This window comes from Toxotes jaculatrix, chromosome 21 (genome assembly GCF_017976425.1).
Source record: "Toxotes jaculatrix isolate fToxJac2 chromosome 21, fToxJac2.pri, whole genome shotgun sequence".
In the NCBI taxonomy this organism is placed as follows: domain Eukaryota; kingdom Metazoa; phylum Chordata; class Actinopteri; family Toxotidae; genus Toxotes; species Toxotes jaculatrix.
The window spans coordinates 5,423,501-5,441,137 of NC_054414.1; the positions used below are offsets into that span (position 1 = coordinate 5,423,501).

At 41.8% G+C, this 17,637-nt stretch overlaps 1 protein-coding gene across 1 annotated transcript; it reads left to right on the forward strand.

Moving 5' to 3' along the window:
- Nucleotides 1–8,144: 8,144 nt before the first annotated feature.
- On the forward strand, nt 8,145–17,171 carry sstr2a (somatostatin receptor 2a). Its single transcript, XM_041067402.1, has 5 exons — nt 8,145–8,548; nt 8,836–9,197; nt 12,069–12,798; nt 13,433–13,758; nt 14,201–17,171. Exons 3-5 carry the CDS (start codon nt 12,411–12,413, stop codon nt 14,630–14,632), a joined length of 1,146 nt encoding a protein of 381 aa, XP_040923336.1. The 5' UTR covers nt 8,145–8,548; nt 8,836–9,197; nt 12,069–12,410; the 3' UTR covers nt 14,633–17,171.
- Nucleotides 17,172–17,637: the final 466 nt, after the last annotated feature.

Sequence of the window (17,637 nt, forward strand, 5' to 3'; positions counted from 1 at the left end):
TGTGTGTATGTCCATGACATGATTAGAGGAATCGATCAATAAAGGTCAAATAGGCAATTTACATAGTCCACTTGCTGTCAGGCATTTCTTCACTTCTCTCGGATGCCTCCTCCTTCTCCATTCCTGTCATTCCCTCACCTCATTTCCCAACAATGGATTTATCTTTTTAAATCTCTACTTCCTATTTCATTCTGATTACGCAACAGAACTGACAATTGGCCAAAAATTTACATGTTTATGACAAAAACAAGACACTGCTGAGCCGGGGGTTGCGGTATTGCAGGGGACACACTGGAAACAGAAACAGCCAGGAATTATTATCACTCTGCTGCGTTCTTGGAAAGCACATATCTGAAATATAACACTTTTAAAGAATTTCAGATTACTGTGATATCTGCCTAATGGAGGGGAGTCAAATTCGATTCATGTTTGACTTCCCAAGAAGTGTTATTGTGGAAAATAAGAGTTTGTGCTTTTCTAATATTGTGCATTACAAGAAAAATTCTTATAATTAGCATGATGAGACATCCCGCAGTCCCAACTTACAATGCATGGACCTGGTTATGATCTATTAATGTGGATCATTCACTAGTTCAGACTTTTGTCTGAACAAAAGTGGTAGACAGACCAGAGTCCTGCACAGATCCAAATCCAGAACTGGAACTGAACCATCCTGTTGCCCATAAAGTAAATTAGACACAAAGGCTTCACAGTCGCTCAATTTAAAACTCATGCAGATAGTATTTAAGCAGGGTGATGGCTGGTTGCTGCTCTGAGGTTATCTGCTATTTTGTATAATGTACTGTCCTCGATTAGCTGTGCAGAGCACCGACTCAGTCAGGTCCCACATGTTGTTGATGTAATGCAAAGTGACACACAGATAACCGATTCTTCAGTAATCACTGGTGCATATATGCTTTCAGTCAGCTGCATTCTCAGGTCTGGAATGATGATGAATTGAGGGGTGAAAGGTTGTGTTGCAGGCATTCACGATAAAAAATAAGTTTTAAAAAATCATGGCTAATTAGGCGTGATAAAAATACACTGGTTTAGAGCAACTGAACCGTTATTTTCACATCTATAATTTGTTAAGAGTTCCCCCAAAGAGTTATTTACCTTCTAAACTTCTCAGATGGTTCCATTGAAATCATTTTTCAAAGCCTTAAGGGGTAAAATTATCCAATATTTTTCAATATTTCACAAAAAATGCAAAGATTAGAGGGGAAAATAAATGTGGTGGAACTTAGCTTTTTTTTATTTTTTTTATTTCCTACCCCATTATTCATCTCAGAGCCTCTCAGATTTATCTTGTGATGCTTCGGAAAGGCCTGCCCAGGCTGCGAATCACAGGACTAATCTACATAAGTCATATATTTTAATCCGTCAGTTATAAGAGAATTTTCTACAGAACAAGCACTAACACTACTTTGGTACTTTAAGTACATTTTGCTTATTATACTAGTAAACAGGATTCTGAATGCAGGACTTCAGAGTTGTTTTAGATTGTTGTAAGGATCTGAGGACATCTTCCACCACTGGCATGTGCTATAATATGTGAAGATAAAGCCTTTGCCTTTTGTGTTCAAAAGGCAAAGGCAAAAAAAAAAGCAAAAGTCATGCATATACAGTACATGCAATCATTTTTGCACATCAATAATGTATAGATGAGACAGTAAATGACCTTGTGCTTCACATGGACTGAACATGATCATGAAAGAGTGGACAGGATGGACGCTCATATAAAGAGAAAGGATCAGAGAGGATATTGCAGTAATGGTGGGTCAATCTCAGGGATGAAGCACACAGTTTGTATTTGAAGTTAGTGGTTTGATTACCCACATGCCTTGTCAAAGCCACGTTTGGGCCTCAGCTTGAATTTCTTAATGAATAGTAATGATATTTTTCATGAATAAGACCAATGTCACGTTCATCTGTAGAAACAGATTACCATTACAAAGCAATCTTAGATCACTAATATCCATTCCTGAGGTGACATTCAAACCAGTCCTCATCTGTACATTAATAAAGTCCCGATGTAACACGGCTGCAAACTTAACAGACAGATTCAGTCTGGAGGGTCAGGCAGGTTTTGGCGTTTGGTTTTGTTTGGAAACGGCAGCAGTTACATGGGAGACATCAGAAGGGGAAAAGTGCAGGCCAACGTCAGTGACCAGAAAACAGATTTGTGCATTCACATGAAAGCTGCACTGGCACATGTCTGATTCCTTTCATGGTATGTTTTCACATCTCAGTGTGAAAAACTCCTGAGCTTTTTGCATGTTTATAATACATCACTTCAGCCACATCCGAGCCACAAATTATAATTGCGTCACTTTTACAACGACTTCCTGAATCTAACCCTGAACGTTTCTTTTAAAAGGTTGTTTTCAGACTGGGATACAAAGTGAGTGATGTCTGCACTCCTTTCAGCTGGACCCAGACAATGCTACTGTTTTTATTTATTTTATTTTTTATTTATTTATCACAAAGACTAAATCAATGTTTCAACAAGGTAATTCTAAAATAAAACTATTCCCTTTGTTGTGTCTCTGTGTGAGAGTATGTACTCTATACAGAGGAGACAGGTTCAGCATCTTGCTCAAGGACACTTAAAAACAACAAAATCTGCCTTCTCCATCCTCTCAGTGGAAGTTTTTGTTTTCGCTTTGCATAATCTAAAAACATATCTTTCCACTTCATTCTGAGTCTGAAACTGACCAAACCATCCATCTTACTTTACATTCCTCGAGGGAAACAACCTAATCTAGATTCTCACTGGAAATTGTCCCAAGATCATGCAGAGGGCGGTACGGACCGAATGAGGGTTTATCAATGAGCTGTTTTTAGGTACTGGGGATCCGATGATGGGCTGACTCTCACAGTGATAAGGTACTGACTCTTGTCTAATTTGGCCACATAAGACCCCAAAGGCTCTTCAGTCAATGCTAAATACAGAAAAAGCTGCAGAAAACACACAAATTCACTGCAGACCATCTGGTACCACTCGAAATTTGCAATGGCTTTTAAAACAATGGGTCTTTGATTTCACACAGAAACAAACAAAAGCAGGTTTCTCTTTCCAGCCTGGTATTACCACATGCTGTATGAATAACACACCGCTTTGTTATCACGACTCATTTTTGGCTTTTCGCTTGTCATTTCAGGTCACATCATTTCTCTACTGACTGACCCCTAAACCTAACCAAAGCAGCGTTAAATGATACGCAAAAAAAAAAACTGAAAATGCATAGACAGACAAAATGTCCTTGAAGGTGGTGCAGTATTTACACATAGCTCTTTGCAGCCAGACTGTAGGTTTTGTCACCTGAAAAGACGACTGTCGCTGGCTTCATCGGCTGTAGCTAACAGTTAACACAAAACTTCGTGAGCTGGTTCAAAATATTGTCACCACCCGACTTTTTAATGTTTCATTATTTAATCAAGTGCAAAATAATCAAGTTGAATCAGCCAATCAAAATAATACCACCTTACATGAAACTGTATATGACTGTAATCTGCAACCCTTCACCCTGTAACATCTCATGAAGGTGAATGTGATTAGAGTCTAATAGGACAATTCTTTTTTTTTTTTTTTTTTGGAGGGGAAAATTTCTGAGTTTGAACATTTTCACGTCCATAACACGAGAAGGCAGCGTTTTGTTTTGTTGTTTGTATCAGTTCATATTAATGAGTATTTCCTACAGCCACAAAGAGAAAATTGTTTGTCTTGCCCCTGTGCCCTTAGTCTACAATGCCACAGTGATGTACTGCTCTGCTGAGAATAAACTGAAATTGGAAAAAAAAAAAAAAAAGGAGGTGATTACAAGAACATCCAAAGGCAGAATATGACTATAATTCTCACACAGATTGTTACTGCTAAAAGAAGCTTAACAGGCTCCAGCAATGCGTCTGCCAATCTTCTATTCACTGTTAATAAAGCAGATTATGATTGTGCTTCTTAAAAAACCTGCCATGGATTCCAGTTTAGGACCATAAAGGTCCCCCATCAGAGCGATGGCATATGCTTATTGTTCACCTAAGTGGTGCTTTGCATCAAAGCACTGAGCGTGCGGCCACACGGGCCCCCGAAACATGTGTCCGCTGACAGCTCACGGTCCGATCGCAGCAATAACACAGTGGCATGTAATCCACTTGTCATCAGGATGATTCACGTTCTGAGAAATGTTTCCGCTCAACCTCAGAGGTTTGTGCCTGAGACATATTTCGGCGGTCATGATATCATCATGTGTTGTCTGGGTGAATAAAGATTTCTTATGTAAGTTCACAACTTGCTTGTGGAGTGCTGAGACCGGGAGTGTTTAAAGTTTAATTCAGGCAGCAGGCCTGCTGGCTGCGTGCACGCAACGTGAGGTTGAACCCTCCACTGCACTGACTCTGTTGACTGATCTGCTTTGTACTGTTATGTTTTAGTGATATCTGCACAGAAATACGGCTTTTGTTATGAATAATTCTGGCTCATCATCCGTATCTTAATGTTCTCTCACCACACGCTGCCACTATTACACAGACGCAAGACCGTCATTTTTATGCAGATAACACTCAGTAGTATGTTTCCCTCGATCCTCTAAATGTCAAGCATTTAACTCCTTTCCCATGTGCTTTAGTGATACTAACAACTGGGCATCTCAGAACCTAATGAAATTGAAATCACATGCAGAGAACAGATCTTAAAACGCTTTGCATCCCTGTCTTTCTAAAACAAAGCAGATACAAAACAAGCTTTAGCAAAACATATGAGATTACTGTTGGTTGTTCTCATTCAGCTGCATGTAAACTGTAATACACACATTTGTTACATCTACTCTTGACAGCTGGACTTCATTCTGGACTCGCCTGTCTCGACTTAAGGTCACGCAAAATGCTGCAGCCAGACTCTCCTTGTGACACTCTGATTAAATCTGTGCACTTGTAGTCTTCCTGGTTCTGGCTCCCCGAGATGTTTTCTTATAAAATGTAGTTAATCTGGATTTGAAACTGCTTAGGAACTGCAGGCTCTTGTTCCTGGGTAAGGACCCCCTGCAGGATCCACCCCTCCTCCTCCACCAGCCACCTCATGCTCCATCAGGAGCAGGCTTTCTTTCCTCCAGGACAGTCGCCCACCAGTGCACCCTCCAGGCCCTCATTTCACACAACACTTTCCAGACACACCCTGCTAGAGAAACTATATTTTTTATATCACGGAAAAAAGGTAAGGCCAACCTACAAGAAGGAGCAGGGACACACTGTTTGAACAACAACACACAAAACCTCTACACACATGCAGAAACATTCAGGTATTTTTTTCACCAGCATTCGTTGTGTCTGAATGTCTAATGTCACTCAGCTGCTTTGCAGCTACACTGATTTCAGCCTTCGCATTTTTCCAAAAATCTGGGACTGAGCTAAATCTGAGACTACAAATATTCAAAAGACGACAGACAGCGTGACACAGTCGTCACATTTAAATTTCCATCTCTACTCTGACGTCTATGCTGCTTCTTTAGGTGAGAGACACAGAAAATCAGTGTGTGCGTGTGTGTGTGCACACACAAGTGTGGTGATCTGACACCTCGCGCTTATATGAAAACAAGCCTCTTCAGGCTCTTCTGTGTGCAAACACTCACAAACTATATGAGCTCTTCCAATGTGATTACTCATGTGTATAAATAGGAATAAAAAGAGGTATGCTGTGTATAGTGTGCTGTAATGTCTAATATAATACTGTATGTACAGAGGTGGTGTCAGTGTGGCTCTGCTGTAGCAGGAAGTTTTAGCCAGGAGTCAGACAGTATCCTGCTTCATCTCCAGTGTGAAGTAAATCTGAAAATTCAGATGCAACAGCTGCACCTGTAACATTTCAGTTAGAGAGACACAAAAGGACTGCAACTACATAAAGACACAAAACAGTTACCAAGAGACACAAACTACTACAAGAAGATGCAAAAAACGATTACAAAGAGAATGCAAACACAAAACAACTATAAGAGGACTTAGAATGACTACAAAAAGATGGAAAACGACTATAAGGGGATCACAAGTGGCGGCTTTTTTAATGTCTGTGGGGACCCATTGTCCTACAATCCATCCATGGGCCTGCCCTGTCTTGACTTAATGTGACACCGACCACCAGTGCCACTCAGTGCATTGTGCAATGTTGAATTCAATTAAACTTTTATGTGAGGCAAAAAAAAGGCCCAAAAATAGGTTTGCCTGCCGTCAATGCCCACTGAAAGGTTTGTTTTCTCTCTCTCTTTCTCTCTCTCTCACTTCAAGCCAAGCAGCAGGGAACTTATCCACTTTTGAGTTAAGCAAACTGATCAGAAGAGAAATATATATAAATATATATTCAAATATTAAAAGCTCTATGACCTTGAGGACCAGTCATTATTATTTTCTTTGTCCATGCTGCATGATCTAGTCGATATGTGACATCTTGGCTCTTGCTCTCGGTGCTAAGGACGTCATACTGTGTGTGATATAATAGTATGTGCTGCAGCACTGCACTGTCACCAGGAGTCAAGGTGATAAACAGCAGATAAATCATGTCACAATGAATGCTTACTTTCTCCCTGGAAGAGTTTCACAATGAGCACAACGTCAAGACATTTCGCAGCAGCATCGAATCACTCACACTTTTGGAGACGTGTTTGTGTACTCAGTATGCCAGGGGCCATGAAGTGTACGTGAACCTGGCTGAGAAGGAGGCAAAAGAACAGCTCATGACAGGGTAACAGGCAAGAGCCACTGGGCTGCAGAAGGAAAACGAGGATGAATTCGGCTTGACACTTTTCTCTAGCTGCCTTCACTCTTTCCAGCATCACCTCGTCTAAACAACACAAACAATACATCAGCGGCACATCTGCAGCTGCCGCCCTCCGTCACTGTCTGTCCTGGATCCGTTCAAATGGATCTGACAGAGCTCACAACTCAAAGTACAAAAATCACGCACGTAGGCACCTAAATGAGAAATTAAGCTTCTAGTTTGCAGCTATACAGAGAAGGCAGCGGCATTCTGCTGTCTAGGAAGGCACAGACAGCTGCACTGGTTAAAATGTGAGTGTGTCTGTTGCTATGTGCTGCTTACATGTTGCTTCGTCCGTATACACAAGGACTAACACAGGAGTGTGTGAAAGTGTCTCATCTCAGTGTCTTGTTATTGTTATCATGAATGGACCTTTACTCTTCTAACTAGGATTCATGTTGACTTAGACGTGTGTCAGAGTTGAAGGCCAAGTAGAGAGCTGTTGCGCAATGGCGTTCAAGGCTATGTGTGTGTGTTTATGTTGAGAGATTCATTATACTGTGAATCAGCAATCTAAAGGCACAAAGTAGTGCGTTTAAACGTCCATGTATCCAGATAAGACCATGGCCCAACAACCAGAGCTTGATTCAATAAAAGTTCTGACTTTGACTCTGTTTTTGGCTTTGAACGTTTTCTTTCAGCACGTACTCTGTGGGTGCTGGTACTGAGCAGCAGAATCAACTTGAACAAAATGATTGATTTTACTGAAAAGAGTGCTGCTTTGCTGATCATGCATACACCAAGCTGACTAATTAACTCCAGAGCTGTGAGGTAAAGCAGTTTTAAACATTGCAAAGATGATTTTTACAGCACTGATAAAGTCACTTAACATATCAGATCAGGGACAGAATGATTGTGTTACGTTGTACGTTAGGTGCTGCTGTTTCTCAAAATCTGCACCACATTTCCCAAGAACCCTCTTGATTAGAGCCCAAAATGACATCGACATTTTTAAATATGTTCATTTTTTTTTTTTACTGCCCAGAGAAGACTGATACCACTCTCACATCTGCCCATTCACTGTAAGGCCACAGTCAGCATCTGGGTAGTTCCTCTCAGCATCACAAACAAGGGTGAACTCACCCAGAGAACTTGTTGACCTCAAACCACAGCAAACACAAACCTGAACCAACAACTCTCCTGACCGGACACTGATTTACATGGAAGGGGATTTCTGCTCCGAACAACTGAGGACACGAACCCTCAGACCCACAAACCCTCTGTCTTAACTTCTTTCATCAATGCTTCCTCCTCTGAGCAGCTTCAGTCCCTCCCATCATTTTGTACATAAATAGAAGTATTAATCTTTGATAGCACAACAGCTGGCGTTAATAATAGCAGCACTTTTGTGTTGCTATGTTAAGAGAAGTGCCAGGACATTTTCTCATGGAGCTCTCCACTGAGAGAGGTCACGGAAGATTCCCACCATCTGCACTTGCTTGAAAACTCCTCCTTTATAAAGGCGGAAAAGGGGGATTGGATTCATCCATCAGATCCGAGTGTAATCAACACTGTCAGCTGACAAGAATGTGCAACGATGACTGCGAGCTGCATTTTCAAGGCCTGGACACTTGAAATAATTGCAGTGGAAGCTGATGAATTTGGCAAGAGGCAGCCAAACTGTCTACCATCAGTCTATTTGGCAGCTTAGGGTTGATTTTTTTTTCTGTACATGCTCTGCAAGAATCAACAAGAACAAATGTTTTTTGATGCACCTGGAGGATCATAGCTGCTGTGAAAGTTCAGGTATGTTCTATACACTCCACTCCATTTTGGTTTACCTTGATATATTTAAGACCCTGTGGTTTGCAGCAAAGCAAATGTTGCACAACTGTGGTCTTTAATGATAAAAGGCACCAGAAAAAGAGCCGACTCATACGCATGACTCAAAATCAGCAAACTGCCGGACACCGACGCACACAGGGTGACGCGCTCAAGGTTTCTACTAATCTGTCGCTTTCTGACTCTCTCTCTCTCTCTCTCTCTCTCGCTCTCTCTGTCTCTCTCTCTTCCTCTCTCTCCCTGCGGCGCAGTCGTGCGTCCTGCCGCTCTGACTGTTGGACGCAGCGCACTCTGAGCGCACGTTGGCTTTTTTTTTTTTCTTCCTCCCCTCGATTCAGACGCGGTGTCAAAGTTTCGTTAAACAAACTCGGAATATTTCTCGGAGGTAAAATGACCTGAGAGATGTAGTATAACCACCAGCTCTGGCGAAGGCGGCGAGTGGGCGGCTGATCGCCGGCGCCGTGCGTAACACCAGCAGGTGGATGGAGAGGCTGGCGGGATGCAGCTTTCCAGCAGGTCAGCGCCGCTTCGGAGCGGCTGGACTCCATATTCTCTGCTGACGGACGTGTCGCCACTTTGGACTTGATGTGAGGATGAAGTTTTCAATTTAAAAGTAAGTGAAAAATGAAAAAGGTTGAGAATTGAGAATTGGGAATTTTGTGCTGATTTTTATGTGCTCATTAAATTTATCTTCATCTAATGGCATTTGTGTGAGGACTCTGGCTTGCTTGTGCGCACTGTAATACAATCCTTACATAGGTTATCTTCTATTTTGATAAAAGATACGTTTTTATCAAACCTATCATGAAATAGACACGTGTGCAAAATCTTGGCGCAGAGGTTATTTAGTTTTTGTCATCCAAATTCAGTTAAATAAAAATCCCCAACTCAAACCAGCAACGTGTGCTTAATGCACATTTCAAGGTCTGTTTCTGCTTTTTTTTTTGGTATAAGAGGAGGGCAAGTGTACTGACTCATCTCAGCACATCAAAAATAACTGAAACAGGTGCAATTCATGTGGAGAGACTGCTGTCATTATCTTAGTTCACTGGGAGAATTGCTCAGGAATTATGTTAGGGAGAGCAAGGAGATTGTTTTTCGAATTAAGAGGTCAAAGGTTTGAAGCCTAGAGCAGCCATTTCAAAATGTGTCCTTGAGAGGAAAGATAAACCAACCAGAGTGCTATTGGATGAGAGTTTCTACTTTACTTTGAATGCAAGAAATCTCCTGTTGAGCTGGACATTTATCACATGCAGCCCGCAGGTTAGTGTGAGGCTGCATCAAGCCAAGCCGCTGCTGCTTTCTGTTCACACAGTCAGCTCTGAGCAGCTCCTGACACCCATCCTACAATGTATGCTTTCCTCTGAATCTCAAGCAGCCTATCAGACCTATCAGCAGAGCACTAAACCCTCCTTTACACTTAATAGTACAATTTAAGCTGCTTTATAATTAAACTAAAAGATGTTAACAAATGATCTTGGCACACATACAGTAAATAGCCTATGGCTCCTGCTCAGTTGACAGTGGATGTGTTTTTTAGTGCTCAGTCACTCTGTCACGCACACTCACCAACACAATAATGTGGCTCCACCAATACTTGTTAATAAAGGCTGACAGACATTGTGTCTGTGGATTTCAGAATTTTGTATTTAAAGTAATGATCCTTAAAATTTTCATAAAACCAGACCCCATTTTTGATAATATTGATCAACAATAATCATTCAGCGTATTAACAGTCTGCATAGTAGTTTTCATCATTGGTGGTGGGGTCCACTATTCCTGCACCCGCTGTTACCACTAGTAAACACAGGTGGCGCCAAGTCAACCGGCACTGCAATTTTAACGATTATAACTTTAAAAGCTGAATTTTCTCAAATTCTGCGTCCACCTCTGTATTACTTTGACAGTGGTGAGAAAAGTGCTAAAGCAGGATTTACAGCAACAAAGGCTGTAAATCCTGCCTCCAAATCTCAGCCTGACCAGTTTCAGCTCAGTTAGCAGCTCATCAAATCAGGCTGAGACAAGCTCCATTGCAGATATTTCCAACTGCCAGCCTCACAGCTGTCTACGTCAAATACACCATGTGAAAATGGATGAACCTCCACTGTTTCTGGTGGCAACTGGCCAATAGAGGAATAGAACTGGCAACATTTATCTCTCTTTACAGTCCTGAAATAGGCTGACAAACGTAATCAATGACAATTCTGATAACCTGATGGCTGTTTTACTGTCTAAAACACTTCTGTGGCTCTTGCAATCACTGACGAGCATTTGTGGTTACTGTTTAACATTTTATGAAATAAATGATTATCTATTTATATTTAATAAGTGAGAAATACTGTACTGTGCATTAATAAAAGAATACAACAAAATCCCCAGAGCCACGCTGTCAGGCTAACCTTTGCATGCATGCACACACATACACAAGTATAATGGTCCATCTTCTGTGATAACAGCTTCTTGTACCCAACCTTTATATCACCATATCACTAATTAGCACAAAGTGGACAGTCCAAAGTGGGCCCACATGTGCCAATCACAAATTATGAAAGCAAAAACTGGACTGTTGTCCCTGTTGAGCCAACTGCTGTCACTGCAGGGGAAGAGTGAGTGATCCTGCCACAGTGTCAGAGCTGTTTGTCCCCAAGATCAATTGAATAAACATTTGTCTTCGGCAGTGCGGTGCCCCTGTCGTTCTCTCGCTCAGGCGTACCTTTTTGCATGTATGCACACATGAGGGAGGCATGCATACACACACACACACAAACGCACGCACACGCCTGACCTGGACTACTCAGGCTCAATATAGCATTGGGGGGATTATGGTCTGGACAAAGTTACAGAGAAAGAAAAGAGCAGAATACCTGATGAAATCCATCAGAAATGTTACCACTGAATACAAGCACAGACACAAATGTCAAAAGTCATGATAGATATCGTCATTAGGTCAAACTCAGTGCAGATCATGGTCATGACATCAAAGTTGTGCGTATTTGGGATGATGTTGAGCAATGCAAGGTGTCCTGGTGGCTGCTGGCTCAGAAACAGACCAAAAATCTCCAGTATCCTGTGTGTGTTTCACCTATGGCTCTGCCAGTTATTTTTTCTGTCTCTGCTGTGTCTCTCAAATGAAGGAGAAAATGGCCAAAAATTATTTTTAGAAAACTACACATCATTTAAAAAATTGGACCTGGCTGGATTTATCCATCTCTTCAATTTCTCTGTCTGCCAAAAGCTTGCTGTGAAGGGAAAAAGAAGTGTTGGAGATAATCAAGGAAAGGAAGAACTAAACATGTATAGAAAATATCTGACGCATTCTCTTGAGAGGGTATTTTACATGTTATTCTGAATAAAGGTGTGAAAGCAGTTATGTAACATAGCTTTGCAACTGTTGCCATGGATCTTAAAGGACTCTTGTCTAAGGATATATTCTGTTTCTCAGCCAAACTTACTGTTCTGTACTCTGTTGTCTCTCTTTCCATAGATCTATCTTGCCCTTTTACCATCTCTCTACAGCTGGGATGTGATACTTGTGGTTCCTCGTGCACAAAAATCCTTAGTTGTCCCAATATCCGCAGGCCAAAGCTCCCAGACCCCAAGGTCTCAAATTCTCAGTACCTCAGGCTAATCTTAGAACCTAACACCCAAAGTCCTTCGATCCATACTTCCACCACCCTCTGCGTTAAAATCAATGATTGCCACTTGAAACCAGAACTCATTAATATCTACCATCTCTGAACTCCTCTCTGATCACACCTTATCTCTTACTCCTAGTCATTTTTAGATGCTTAGAACCCTTTGATTCCCTAAAACCCTTTCAGCCATCATGGCCTTGGATCAGTGGCCCTTCCTCTCGACTCCCCCCAACACCTCCATTCCTGAGCCCCTGCTATATGACAGCTACATCCAAGGGAATGAGTCCAACCTGGACCAGAACACCTCTGAGCCTGGAGAGTCCCACCAGGACAAGACCAGCTCTGTGGTCATCACCTTCATCTACTTTATGGTATGCGCCGTGGGGCTCTGCGGCAACACCCTGGTCATCTATGTCATCCTGCGTTATGCCAAAATGAAGACAGTGACCAACATCTACATCCTGAACCTGGCAGTGGCAGATGTTCTCTGCATGATGAGCCTGCCGTTCATCGCCCTGCAGCTGGCACTGGTGCACTGGCCCTTTGGAGAGGCTCTGTGCAGGGTGATCATGACAGTAGGTGGGTGTAGATTAGAAGGCTAATGGTGCTTTTCAGAAAGCAGCAGCAACAGCAGGTTCACTGGGCAAAGAAGCACTATCAGGTTCCCCAACAGCACCCATCATTATCTGCTTTTGTTGCAATTAAACGAAAACGTTAATGAAAAACCTAAAAAAAATTGAAGCTACAGCCAGAAGACTGTTAACAACAGTCTGGAAACATGGGGAAACATTTAGTTGCTTTTAAACCTCACTAATTAAGAAAACATTTTTCATTTGTTTTATCTGTACAAAAGCCATACGTGTAAAAATGTCAAGTTGTGGTTTTATGGAAGGTTTTTTTTCTATACTGTTTCTTGGAAAGGCACTGTAACTTGTCATTTTTAGAGGAGCTTGTAGGAGGATTTTTTTTTCATTTCGGCAGAGCCTATCTAGCTGACCATTTCATTGCTGAAGCTTCACATTTACAGACAGATATAAATGTTGTAACGATCTTTACATCTAACTCAACAAGACATCGAGCAAACCATTTGAAGTGGCTTCTATCTCACTGTGATCAACCTTTTGCTTTTTTTTTTTTAGTCTTATATTGATTTCTGATTGCGTGACACATAAGCTCACTTCTCTACTTCCTCTCCTCCTCCACCCCTTGCCAGACTCTCTCAATCAGTTCACCAGCATCTTCTGTTTGATGGTGATGAGCATCGATCGATACCTGGCTGTGGTCCACCCTATAAAGTCCACAAAATGGCGGAAGCCCCGTGTAGCCAAGCTAATTAACATGACAGTCTGGGGTGTGTCGCTGTTAGTCATCCTACCAACTATGATCTTCAGTGGCCTGGACAAGGTGCCAGTATGTGGCATTGTGTGGCCGGAGCCCCAGGACGTCTATTACACAGCCTTCATATTCTACACCTTTTTCATCGGATTCTTCATGCCCCTGGCAGTCATATGTCTGTGCTACCTGCTTATTATAGTCAAGGTGAGAGCCTATTGCTGCAAGGGTGGCATCATAATAACTATGTTTGTTTGTTTTTACATGTCTGATGTTCTCAAAATTTAGTGACAAGCTATTTTTACTAAGAATTCACAAGTAAACCAATTATTTGGGCCACCTAAGTTATGTTTACTTGTTCAGATACACAATGTAATTTAAAAAGAATTTAAAATGTCACTGTCACTGTAGCTTAGCTGCTAATCTGTAGGCTAAGCTCAGCTAAATGTCCTGTTTGTTTCATATTTAACAGATTAGAATCGCATAAATATTCTCATCTAACTTTCGCCAAAAAAACAATAAAATAAACAAATGTGTTTATAATATATAGAACAATGTGAAGCTCTTCCATCTTTCTGTGTGTCATAGTGTGAACATTGTGCTTGCATTCTTGAGATTTTAAGCCACTGACAGTTCTTCCTTTTGTTAGGTCAAGTCATCCGGCATGAGAGTGGGCTCCACCAAACGCAAACGTTCGGAGCGTAAGGTGACCCGAATGGTGTCCATCGTGGTGGCGGTGTTCGTCCTCTGCTGGCTGCCTTTCTACATTTTCAATGTCACCTCCGTCACCGGCTCCATCAGCCCCACCTCTGCTGTGAAGAGCACCTTTGACTTCGTGGTGGTCCTTGGCTATGCCAACAGCTGCGCCAACCCCATCCTGTACGCCTTTCTGTCGGACAACTTCAAGAAGAGCTTTCAGAACGTTCTGTGCCTGAAAAAGGTGGCAGGCCTGGACGAGATAGAGCGTAGTGACAGCAGGGCTGACAGGAGCAGGATGGTTAATGACGCTGTAATCATCAACGCCAACCTCGAGACTCACAATGCTGCCCTGCTCAACAGCGAGCTGCAGACCAGCATCTGAGGGTGAAGGAGAGGCGGTCACATCCAGGGAGGCCAGAGAGATTGAGCAGTGGCTCTTGGGGCTTCCAGACTGATGTGCTGCCAGTGCACTGCTAGTGACCCCTGCTCAAAGATGCGGGGGCAGGAGAGTGATGTAATAGCTGCTGCTCACGGACACTGACACATGAACAAAGTCTAAGTGAAAAATAAACAATTTCTTTAGGGTTTTCAGAGGTTGGGGAAAGTACACTGACTCCAGCTCAAAACTCGATGTTTGGGTTAATGAGGTAACTTGAGCTGGTTAGCCTTGAGGTGAAGCAACAATATACCTGACTGAAGTGATTTTCAATACAGTAGAAATAACTGATGTGGAAATCAAACATAAATAAGACTGCCCTGCCTTTCACGCTCACCTGCTTGAGGCTCAGATCAAGTTCTTATATATTTATGTATATATAGAACTACTAGAACTACTGAGGCCAGTCCAACCATGGCAGAGACAAGTCTGGGGGGTACTGAGCTCCATCTGTGACTCCTCGGCATTGATTTCTCTGAATGTGGAAATACTGCTGAAGAAGTCAGCCAAACATTTCAGTGGAAGCCGGCACTGCAATTCTCCAGAGATTCTGAAAGCTAAAAATCAGCAACCACAACCCAAAGATGAATAGTTTTGTGGTCATGTTTTATTCATACCAGCTGATAAGTCTGGCCTCACATGATCAACAGGGCAACAAAATGGCAAACTCCTCCAAACATATCTTATTTACCCACAAAGGATGGATGATTTCTTTCCCTCTCTAGCTGGCATCTCCGTGGAAGGAGCTGCATTGATCCCTAAAGGCCAGAATTTAATATCATGGATTATTGATTAAGCGGAAGGATGGGAAGACATCTCGGGAGCTGCTCTGACCTTGCGCAGTTCAAAACCGCATGACTTTGTATATTGTAAATGGTTTTCGGTAAACCTCTGGGGGAAAGTTCGGCACATAGACAACTTCATGTCCTAACCAAAACAAATTTCAAAGGCAATCCCTGCTGTAAAATTCTGTATTGTTGTGATATGCATCAAGGACAGCTTTGAAACTATGTTTGTGAAGTCTATCATGTGTAATTTATACTTCACTGTATCCTGGTCTTTACAATAGTTGCCTCCTGTGCCAGTGATGCAATTATAAAGAGCCCATTTCTACTTGTAAAGTGCTGTGTTTCGACAATGTAAGATTTCCATGTTGAAATGTGGTCAACGCCCTCAGCTTCACATTTGCCTCAGCCAGCATGTGCTTACAAAAACTAAATTTCACAGACAGCAGGAAAATATATATCACCTTGTCAAAAGAGAGACAGACAGAGGGCGATAAGGACCTATAGAAAGAAAGCAAAGCTTGTGTATTTACTGTAACTATTGAAGACAAGAAATTGGCTGCATGAATGCAGGTGAAAACAGATCAAGGTGTGCATGTGGGTGGGTGAGAAACAGAGATACACTTAAACATCTATATAATAGTTTTTAGTGTTGTATTTCCAAAACAACATTTTCAAATGTTGTTACAAGCCTTTTGATGGCTCAGAAGTCACCAGTTCATGGGCAACGATGGCTGAGAACAGCTGATTGCATTTCCCACATCTACCGTACTCTGTACATTGTGTTTGTACCAACCATTACGTTGGAATAATACTAAGCCATCTCACGTTTTTTTATGTCAGTTTGCAACAACTTGATTTGAACAGTTTTATTTAGGATAGATATGATTATATATGAACTAAAATAATACATATAAAAATATAAAATATATAAACTAATATATCTACATGGGGCCGCTGTACAAGACTGGGCTACAAGATTAGATAATGATGCCAGACGTGTTTTTCTATACTGGATTTTAGTGGTAAATGTTTTTATTTTTTGTTCTCCCAGTTCCCACTTTGCTTAGATGATAATCCAGCCTTGACTGTGTCACAGTTTATTGGTACAGAATAATTTAAAAGCTATAACTGTAAAAAGACTGCAACCTTGTGGATTTAATCTTGAGTGACTATTCAAATTCTCACACAGACTGCTCATGGAGTACAAACACTGCTAACATACGAATTCTCGTACATACGAAACAGGTCAGGGTAATGTCATAAGAAACATGCGTCTATGTTCACAGTAAGCAACATTGCTGGGGGACCCACTGATGCTTGTTTCTATGGATACCATTTAACACTATAACCAACACATCTTATACCACTTCACCGTCAGTGTTACAAATCAAATAACACAAAAAGCATACTATTAAAGGGACTTTGCCTCAGTGCATCTCTCAGCTCTCAGTGGCATTCAATACAGTGGATGAATAGTGAAAGCAATAAGCAGACAGCTTAAGTGTGCACACAGGTGCAGTATATCCCTGTACTCTGTATATTAAGTGGTTTATGGTGAGAGATAGGGAAGTCAGGAGGCCAGACTGATTAATGGAGTAATCAGTCAATCAGTGGACCTTCATGCAGCTTTACTTTTTTTTTTTTTTTAAATCAGCCACTCCAGAGATGTGGCTCAAGGGACAGCAAAGACAGTCTGTTGGTTCCAGCTGTTAATCACCCAACACTGTCCAGGGGAAAATGAATGGGAGTGGGTTTATTTCCAGAATCTGGGGCTCCACTGCTCCTTCCATTTCTCAACTCTGTTAGCAAATGTGAGCATGCTAACCCACTAAACACAAGACAAAAGACCATGTCACAATATACTGAATTTGGAAACCTTATCACTCCATTAATGCTGACTGAATGAGCCCACATACACAGCAGACATACATTTCCGTTTTAGCTATCAGGCTCTTTGTGCACCGAGACTTCGCCAACGGACCTCCATGATGGAGACACACCTGGTTGCTGGGAGATTTGTCAAACATCTGCAAAGCCTCTATAGTGGTAATAAGACCATCCATATGCTCTAGTGTCAGATTCACTTTGTCCCAGTATATCAGTCAACTCAGAAGTCATCAATCAGTGCAGTCAAAAGGCATGAGGAGGCAGACAGAGCTTGTA